Source organism: Phyllostomus hastatus, unplaced genomic scaffold, assembly GCF_019186645.2.
Source record: "Phyllostomus hastatus isolate PE091 unplaced genomic scaffold, TTU_PhHast_1.1 phas_scaffold_21, whole genome shotgun sequence".
Taxonomy (NCBI): domain Eukaryota; kingdom Metazoa; phylum Chordata; class Mammalia; order Chiroptera; family Phyllostomidae; genus Phyllostomus; species Phyllostomus hastatus.
In genome coordinates this window covers 39,125,645-39,135,715 of record NW_025334017.1, presented here as the reverse complement: position 1 = coordinate 39,135,715, position 10,071 = coordinate 39,125,645, and the positions used below count along the sequence as shown (strand labels likewise).

At 46.2% G+C, this 10,071-nt stretch overlaps 1 protein-coding gene across 2 annotated transcripts in view; it reads left to right on the top strand.

The window, feature by feature from the left end:
- Positions 1-6,992: 6,992 nt before the first annotated feature.
- TMEM65 (transmembrane protein 65) overlaps positions 6,993-10,071 on the top strand; it is a 40,198-nt gene continuing 37,119 nt past the window's right edge. For both annotated transcript variants that reach the window (XM_045861240.1, XM_045861239.1), the window contains exon 1: positions 6,993-7,794. In XM_045861240.1, coding sequence (XP_045717196.1) covers positions 7,494-7,794 — 301 coding nt within the window. In that variant the 5' untranslated portion in view covers positions 6,993-7,493. The remainder of the gene's footprint in view (positions 7,795-10,071) is intronic.

The following is a 10,071-nucleotide window of genomic DNA, read 5'->3' as shown; positions in this document are numbered from 1 at the left end:
GGCTATTGTGGTGTAAAGCAGAGACAATGGGCTAGGCCTCAGATGATGGCTGTGAGGATGAAGAGAAACCCTGAAACTCATACAAAGACAAGGTCACAGTAATTGGCCTCAGCTCTAAGGTCAACAGGTCTGTGCTTGAACTTGGCTGGCCCTTAGAGAGAAGAAAAGCTTGAACTCTGGAGTTACAAAGACCAGAGGTTTGAATACTGTCCATCATTGCTTGGGCAACTCACTTACCCTGTCTGTACTGTATCACTAGTTTTTCATCTAAAAAATGAGGATTAAAAATATTCCTACAAGATAGGGTTATCAATGAAAGTAAGAGAAGTAATCTATATTAAAGGTGTAGCACAGTACCTGGAAAACGTTGCACTATAATCATCATCATTATTATTCTTATCTATAAGCTGGAGATAAGAAAGCTACTTTGGAAGCCTAAGAAGATTAAAGGAGATGAAGTATGCGAAGTACTTAGCACAGAGTCTTCTGTGTGCTGAACGCTAAATGATTTGCTGTTACTGTGAAATTAATTGGCAGACCAAATCATTTAACTTCACAGCACCTGGGAAGTGATGGAGAAATGTTTTGCTCACATTAATGAAATAAGCTAGATTAAATTTTGTTTACATGGCTTAAATGGTTTTGTCTGCCGTGGTACTTTATTTTAACGATATACCACATTTTCTTTATCCAACCATCTGTTGACAGACACTTATGTTATTTCCATATCTTGCTATTGTGAATAATTCTGCAATGAACACAGGAATACAGACATTTCTTTGAGATACTGATCATCTGGTAGTTTTATTTTTAATTTTTTTGAGGAAGCTTCATACTATTTTCCATAATGGCTGCACCAATTTGCATTCCCACCAGCATTGTACAAGAGTTCCCTTTTCTCCACACCTGAGCCAACACTTGCTAGCTCTTGTCTTCCTGGTACTTGCCTTCTTAACAGGTGTGAGGTGGTACCTCCTCATTTTCTCTATGTGTATAATCTTTTCCATTTTTCAGGCCCCAGCTCAAATGCTTTCTCATGCCTGAGGTGGCTCTTGGAGATGCTTTCCATGAAGGTGCAAGTTCTTTTTCTGAACCGTCTCTTTGTGTTCTAGCTCTTAGGGTGTCTCACTTAAAAGCAACTTGAAGGAGTCTTCCCTGCCTGATTTGTCTTTGTTTTCGCTTAGCAGCTAGCATAGTATCCTGTAAATATGCACACTCAGTACATTTGTTGAATTTTTAAAAATATTTTATTCATTTATTTTTAGACAGAGGAGAAGGGAGGAAGAGAGGGAGAGAAACATCAATATGTGGTTGTCTCTTGCATGCCCCCCACCAGAGACCCAGCCTGCAACTCAGGCATGTGCCCTGACCGGGAATTGAACCCAAAACCCCTTGGTTCACAGGCCAGCACTCAATCCACTGAGGCACACCAGCCAGGGCCATTTGTTGAATTTAAAATTAAGTAGCCAGTCAGTATTTTGTTCTTTTTTTTTATTGAATTACATACAAAATATACAAATATACTTGGCATTCAAAAAAGCTGTACATTATGAATGTACATCATTTGGTAAGTTTGGACATAGGTACACACTTGTGATACCATCACCGAAATCAAGGTAATGAATCTATGCATCACTTCCAAAAGTTCTCTTGCGTCCTTTCGTTTCTGTTTTGGTGAAAACACTTAACATGAGACCGACCTTCACAGACTGTAAGCACGCGACACCTGGTGGCGACCGCAGGTGCCGTGTTGTACAGCGGATCTCTGGAACCCACTCGCCCGTGTGACTGCGACTGCACACCATCGAACAACTCCCTGTCCCTCTCCGCCCACTGGTAACCGCGATTCTTCTAATCAATATTTAGTTTGATGAAATACTGTTATTTAAAAGACAAAAAATAGCAGTCACCTTAGGGAGCTGTCATCATAATAAGACCAGCCATCTCTGTCCTAGGTACCAGCAAGATAAAAGAAAAACAAACAAACAAACCCAAAGGATTGTTAAGGAAAAGATGTGGGGGGCAGGGACTGAAAAGTCCTATTGGAACTGAGAAGCCATAACCCACGTTGGAAGTGAAAGAGGAGGTCCAGGACGGTTCAAAGTTGGAGTCTGAGTTTGGGAGGTATACCAAAGAAATTCGGCAAGAGGAATGCGTGTCAGCAGCAAGATGGTATTTTGGGGACCGTTTAAGAAATAGTAGCTAGAAGCCATGTTAGTAATTAAAAGCACAGAAAGTTGTTCTAAAACCCAAAACTGTGCATGAAGACGGGTTATGCACATGGGCCCGGAGCAGTCGGATACAGAGCTCATCACAACACAATTCAGATGAAGCTCACTTCTGATCCGTCTAAACCAAGTGACTTTAAACATTTGAATAACATGCGGCTGCCTTAGATTTCATCTCCCACTCGCCTTAGCTCCCCTTCTCAACCCACTATAATCTGCCCTGTGCTCCCGGCACTTAGCTGAAATCACAGGGCAAAGGTTTTCCCATTGCAAATCCAAAGAGCACTTAAACATTATTTTTATCAAAGTTGTATTTTGTTATAAAAGTCGAACAGTTGCACAAAGCATGTAATGTAAAGAACCAGTTTCCAACCCCATGTCTCCCTATTTCCAATTTTTATTTCAGAAAGGCAATTATAGTCATCTCTTTTAGAAGCTTCTTCTGGGTCCATAATAGGATTATGCCTATTGTTCCTTCATTTTGTGTGTGTGTGTGTTCTCATTGTGTTCGATATTTTCCATTTGTCCCTTGGATCTGCCCTATACCTGCTTCCTTGCTCTCTGCTCAGGGAAACTCACCTGTATGAACCACATCAATGGGTTTACGAATGGTCCCTTTGGCTTTCAGTTGAGTTTGTGTGGGGGGAAGACCTGAAGAAGAGATAGGAGGGAGAGCGGAAGAGGGAGAGCGGAAGGGGGAGAGGGGGAGGGAGAGAGGGAGGGAGATCATCCTTGATGATCTACAGTCTCTGGCTGTGTTTTCAACTGGAGGTCACTGCTTCTCTCACGGAGGGCTACTCTACTTGACCCTCATTCTAAACTGTGGTCCCCATGCACTCCATTGGTACCCCTTTGGGCCTATGGTCGGTGACTGCAATTGCTACTAAGTCTTGGGTCACCACACCATCTCTTGTAATGCCCCTACTCCTGCACCTTTATAAATTGCCCCCCTGGACAATAAACCCTCCTCAGATTATCCCATTTACAGTGTACTACTATGTCCTGTTGTACCCCTTCTTGGCACGCTTACTCTGAAAGATAAAGATTTAGCTTTCTTACTCCCGCTTCCTTGTTCTACTCTATACATAAACACACACACACACACACACACAGAGTTCTTGCTGTGGGCTGAATGTTTGTCCCTCCCACCCCAATTGTGTTGCTTTTTGGAGGTAGGGAGGTTGCTTTTTGGGAAGGTAATTAGGTTTAGATGAAGTCATGACCTCATGACAGGATTAGTGCCCTTATGAGAAGAGATGCCCAAAAGTGTTCTTTTTCTCTCCTAGAGAAGAGAGGAGGCCTAATGAGTCAGAATGTGGCATTCACTCAACCCTCTCATTTTCGGTATGCTTCCCTTGCCCTCAGGTGTTCCTGGTGCCCCCAAGCCTGGGGCCCCTCCACTAGGAAATGTCTAGCCTTCTGCCAGGGCAAGGAAGTGGCAATCTCCCAGCCACACTGAATGTAGGAGAGGATCTGGCTTTATAATTGCTCCCTTGAAATTTTTCACCTAGGTCTTTTTTTTTTTAGATCAATTATACTTCTACCTTCAGAGGTACCTGGCATCTCCAATTCCCATACTTTTTGAGGCAGTTATACAAATTCTCCTTCTTCTAGGTTGCTCCATTTCAGCTCGGTCCAGCTTAGTTTTTGCCTTGCTCTAATGGAGCAGGTTACCACTCCTCCGCCGGCTCTCCATTGTGTATCACTGTGTTGCTGTCATCCAGTGCCCCACGAACTCTGTGCCTGCAAGGCTGTGTTCTTTTTAGATCCACCGACTTTCATGTTAGTGCACTTATATTACAAAGTGGTCTTAATTACATGGGTCCAGCCCACCATTTCGAACGAGTCCTTTCTTGTTCTCAATTTGCTTTACTTTGCCGCCGCATTTGAAACTCTAGCCCACTCATTCTAGAAACTTTATCATCCTTTGGTGTCTGTGACCATAGCTTTTTTTTTTTTCTTTCGCCATATCATCTCAACTCCTTTCCTGGGTTCTTTCTTCTTCCACTGCTTTTCCCTTAAATGAGGCTGTTTCCCAGGTTTCTGTCCTCTTATGTTTTCATTTACACATTTTCTATAAACAACCTCATCCACTTGCACAGATTTAACCACTTCCTTAATGTTGTTGAGCCCCAAATCTATGTGGTTCCAAACTCTCATAAAGCTCTGAAACCAGACAGAGGAAAAGAGGACCCTGTTTCCTTATATCTGAATCAGGAAAAACAAATATATACCACATCTAAATATTTAGAAGCCTCACTAAAAATCTGAGTTTAAAATTTGAAGAGGAGGCATTTCATAGCCCTATTGTTTATATTTATCTTGATCATTCTCCCTCCCCAACTTCAAGCATGATAGCAAGCCTGCAAGGGGAAAACAGTTATAAAATATTGCCCTGAAAGAGTCACATAAGTTTATATTCATGCATGTGTGCATGTGGGAATTAAGTATGCATGTGCACTTTTCATGTGGGATGTGGGACAGCCAGTCTTGTCGTCTACAGGTATGTTTGTGGACAGGTAAATGTGAGCTTCATAGAGCATGAAATTGAGGACAGGAATTTTGAGTTCAAATTGATAGCTCCTCCCTTACATTTTTTATCTTGCTTCCATGAGATACTATATCTTTCCCAGTGATGGGCACTTTCCAATGTGTAGGTTAACTCATTAGAAATCAAGTGCCACGGAGCTGACGATAAAGAGTAGTATTGAGTGGCTGATGGACAGGGATGCAAAGGATCCAAAAGATCCTGACTCAGGATTGATTTAGGATTTCTCAGGTAATTTTTATATCAAAGGTGTTCTGCAGTTCCTGTCTTTATCTAAAGTAGCACTCCCATTTTCCCCATCGTTTTTATCTGTGTTTACTTTATTTATTTTATGTGTAATGTCTCGCAAGCAAATTGTGTGTACATTTCAGTTTCTCCTATTTTCTGTGGCAGAATGGAATATTCGTAAATCATACAGCAAACACATTACACCAAGCCCCAACGAACAACTACTTATCGGGTTTGTGACATCTCACTAATTGGCTTAAGCAAGTCACGTGGCCAAACCCATAGTCAATGAGGGACAGGTCTCCATAAAAGAATGAATACCATGAGGTACGATTCACTGGGACCACAACTGTTACAATCTGCCACCAAAACCTAGTTAGGAAATGGTTGATCCAGTTACCAAACTCTCAGCAATCTGTTTCTGGAGCCCACACACAAAGCTGGCGTCCTAGAAACTGTTGGAGATGGGTTCTTAGTGAGGAGCTTTTCCAAACCTTTCTTCCCAGGACCCCACTCCTAACCCAATGAGTCAGAATTTCTTGTGGGTAAGAGATATGGGGGAAAGGGTGGCACTGATACCGAGAACTCAAGATTGAAATAACTGTGCAGGGAATTCCAGCACACACTGGGGCTACAGAGGGTTTCAAAAACAAGAAAGACAAGACACCGTCTCTACACTCCAAGAACCTACAGTTTCCATAGAATGCATCTTTAATTGTCATTACTACACCAGAGGCCTTGAGATTTAAACAAGAAAACTGCTCTCTGTGTCTGTGTAAGTTAGAGCAGTGGTGTCCTAGCTTTTGTGTGCATCAGTATTGCCTGGAGGGCCTGTGAAAACACACATGCTGGGGCCCAACCCGCAGTTTCTGCTTCAGGAGGTCTGGGTGGAGCACACGATTGTGCAGCTTTAACGAGCTCTGCTGTGCGGGGACCATACTTGGAGAACCACTGAGAGCAGGGGGATTTCGTGACAGCATTCCTCCCTCTACTCACATTTATATATTGCACTTATGTGTTTATAGCACGTCTACTACATACAAGGGCTTGGGTTGGCTGCAGGTGCAGATATGATAAGGATGGATCTGGACCTTGATCACACTTGAGCAGATTTAGTCTCTAAGTGGATCTATGCTCCAAGACAGGTTCAGATGAAGAGAGAAAGGAAAGCTTGGAGTAGACGACTCTGAGGTGAGGTCCTGGAAGCTGCCTAGGACCTGGACATTTGGAAGTTGTGGGGGATCGCGAAATTCTTTGTTTTGGCATAGAGAAAACAAACAAACTGTGACAAACACCCAGAAAAGATTTGTGACATTCTTGCCTCCAGCGCTTCAGCATTAACAGTCTGCAAGCTGTTGGCATCAGAACGAGAAAGGGTGGTCTCCGGGTCAAGCTCTCAGTCTCAAACCCTTCTAGCGAAGGGGTAGAACCGGCCCCGCCCTCTTAACTGGAGCTCCCAGAGCGGGTGCCTTAGAGGCTGAAGTGTCTGCCCGAGGCCACGGTGGGCGCTGAGTCCGCAGAGTGCAGCTTGGGAGCTTCAATCTCCAAAAGCTGAATCTGGGTTCTGTGACCTCGCGAGGTTCGGAGCGGTAGTGCAGCTGTCCGGGGTCGCCTAGTCAGTGTCCACCCGGCCCCGTGCCGAGAGAGGGGTGGAGCACGCTGGGGCATTGTTCCGAAGGAGCCCCAGATTTAGGCCTGGCGCTAAGGCAGGCCGGGTGACAGCTGCACTACGCAGCCTGGCGAGGGGCTCGAAACTCTTCCTCGCTATTTACTCCGCTGTATTTAAAGGTGACGGATGCCAGCACAACCCGGTCGCGCCCTCCCTCCCTCCATTCCTAGCACCGGAGGGGGTGGGCATGCTTGCTTGTTCACTACTGAAAACGCGGCGGACGAACTAGCAGACTGCGCCTGCGCGCCCCCTCCCCTCCCCTTGGCCCCGCCCCTCCCCTTGCCCCGCCCCATTACCCCTTACACCGCCGCTAGGGGTAGCGGCGGTGGCTGTGGCCTGAGAACTTGGCCGCTTCGAGGGCGCAGAAGCCGTTCCGAGTGGGAACTGGGGCTGGCACGAGGGTGGGAGAGCTGGCGGGGGAGGAGGGCGGCGCCGGAGGAGGGCGGCGCGTGGCTGACTCATCCCCCTGGAAAGGCAGACTGACAGACTCGAGCCCTCGCCGAGCCCGCCCGCCCCGCTCCTCTCTGCTGGGAGGCGCCCGCCCGCCCTCTCCCGGAGCTCTCCCGGCCCAACAGCCTCAGACAAAGTTTTTCTCCTCCGAGGGACCCGAGGCGCCGTGAGTCTCCTGGAAGGGAACGGGGATCGGAAGAGGAGGCGAGCGCCGTGCGGGCCCGGGCAGTGAATGGTTCCCAGCGCTTCGGCTGCCCATCTGGAGGACATCGGGGCGGGGTCGACTGAGCCCGGCTCCTTCTTCTAGCCTTAGCCTCGCTAGCAATCGCCCTCCGGGACTGCCGCGGGGGTCCCCGCGCCCCAACCCGCCATGTCCCGGCTGCTGCCGCTGCTAAGGAGCCGGACCAGGGGCAGCCTGAGGCCGGGCCCGGCCGCCGCCGCGCCTCGCCTGCCGTCTTGGTGCTGCTGCGGGCGGGGGCTGCTGGCGTTTGCGGTCCCTGGAAGCTCCCCCGGTGGCCCCCGGGGGCTGGGCACCCATCCCAAGAAGGAACCCATGGAGGCGCTGAACACGGCGCAGGGCGCGCGCGACTTCATCTACAGCCTGCACTCCACCGAGCGGAGCTGCCTGCTCAAGGAGCTGCACCGCTTCGAGTCCATTGCCATCGCCCAAGGTAAGGTGGGGGGGGGGGGGTGTGCATGCGATGAGTCTGGGGGCCTGGCGCCCTCCCCTGCCCCGCCTGCCCCGGGACGCCCTGCAGCCCCGGAAAGACCCGCAGCCCCTCGACTTGGGACCTCGTCGCTGCCCCACCCGCCAGCCCCCCTTGCCCTCCTGGCCCAGCGCCTAGGACGTCCGAGGGGGTAACTTTCCGCCTCCTGAGTGTCCCGGGGGCGGGTGGGGGGGGCAGGTAGGACTGGCGCCGATTGAGCCAGGCACCCAGGGCCAACGTTTGGCTGGCTCGTTCTTCCCCAACCTCAGAAGCCCGAGCCTCAGCCCTCATTGCCAACTGATACTGTTCTGATTTGCTGTGTGCCTCCCCTCCCCAGCCCAGTTGTCCCTAAGTCCTCGATGCTTTCTGGTGAACGTGCAGCTGTGCAGGTGGCATGCCTGCGTCCTCCGAAAGTGCTGCAGACCCGAGAGGCAGGAAGAAACTTTCTTGAATGGTTGTGAAACGAAGACGTATAGGTACCCCTAAGAAGGGATGTTGCTTCACAGACGGAGATGCTCTCCGCCGATTCTTTGCACACACATCTGGTTGTTTTAATTTGACCCGCCGAAAGAAACATTTCCCTGGGAAATGGAAAGACTGGATCAAACCAGCAACTGCAGATACATACTTGTAAGCCCACATAAGTTTGGTGCTTCACTAGTGAAACTCCAGTTTTTGTTGTTCCCCCAGAGGTTGAAAGAATGAAGTAAACAAGAAGGTTATTTTCTGGGAAACCGTGGCTCTACAAGAAAAAGCAAACTTCTGCTCAAAAGTAATCTGGAACGGTGAAAGCAAAGCTATTTTTAAGCCAACATGTTAAAATGGGATATTTTTAAAACCAGTGCAGAATGCTGCTGGTAGGTCAGAATTTGAGTCCAGCTGAAAAAGCTAAAAATTCATGAAATCAAAAGGATGGAAGGAGCAAAGGATAAAATCATTCAGTCTTAAAATATTTTTGCCTTTTAAATATGGTAACACAGAAAAAATACATTGTTACTATTTTATATTACATTCTGATGTGTTTGAAAATTACAAGTCTACTTTCCCCCTAAAGTTTGTAGGTACCATGCTGTAGATTCCTTAAGTTTAGAGCACATTGATTTGGAACATGGCATTTGATTTGTCCCAGGCTCTTGAAGGTTTTTCTTTGGCCTATGCACAGGATGGAGGAGTTACCGACCTCGTGTTAGCATGACTTATCTACACTATTGATATACTTCAGGAACTTTTTATTAGTTGTGCCTTTAACCACTGTTTTCCCCTCAGTTCAGGGAATTGTGGAGCAATTTACAGTACTTGATGATTTGAGACATCATCTGCCCACAGTGCTATTACAGGAAAAATGTAACATTGCAATGAATTCATTTATTAAATGTGTAATCATGTTATATGAAGTTCTAATAGAATGCTAGCATGTTTTATAAGCTGTGTGTGTGCTCAGAATGTGGTTTTTAAAGTATTCAGTTCTGAAAATGAGCTCCTTGAAAACCAATATAGACACTCATATGCCAAAGCATTAATTTTAGGAATCTTTCTCTGTGGGCAACGCTGTTTGAAAACACATTTGACTTCTTCTAAGTAATTTCTCAGAAATGCTGCCGTATCATTGTTGCAAGACTGGAGGGCCCTATTAATATAATTTTATGACAATTCTTGAAGAAGCACTCATGGTTAAATTTTATGTCATACCTATTGCACATTATAATAGAGATGCTACCTACATTTTCCAATGAAGATACTGATTTGAATTTAACATGGTTTTAAGTACGCTAGAAACTGACCTGTAAACTAGTCAGTGGAGATCAGTTAGGGTCCATTATACTTAATAAGTGTGTAAGTTATATGAGAGAGAAGTTAGTGATTTGTCTTTCTTCAAAAGAAACAGGCAAGGATACAGGAAGCAATGTGGTGGTCAGGTGCTTATCTCCTATTTATAGACTAAAGAACTTTGAAGTTTAAACCAACTATTTTTGTCAATGTTGATGACTAAATTATTGCCCTTTGACTTGAATGACATTTAAATTATGTGACGGCTTTACTTTTTAGGACAGTCTTAATGTTCCTTATTGTTTTCAATATCAACATATGTAGTTACTATGGAGATAACAGGACTCCTCACTAATAATTACCTTATTCATTAACTAAGGTGAAGAGGGTTTTATTATGTTGCAAATGAACACAACTCATTCCATTGCTGAAACCAACATTTCTTTTCCCAGACAAATGAAAAATTCCTGTCTT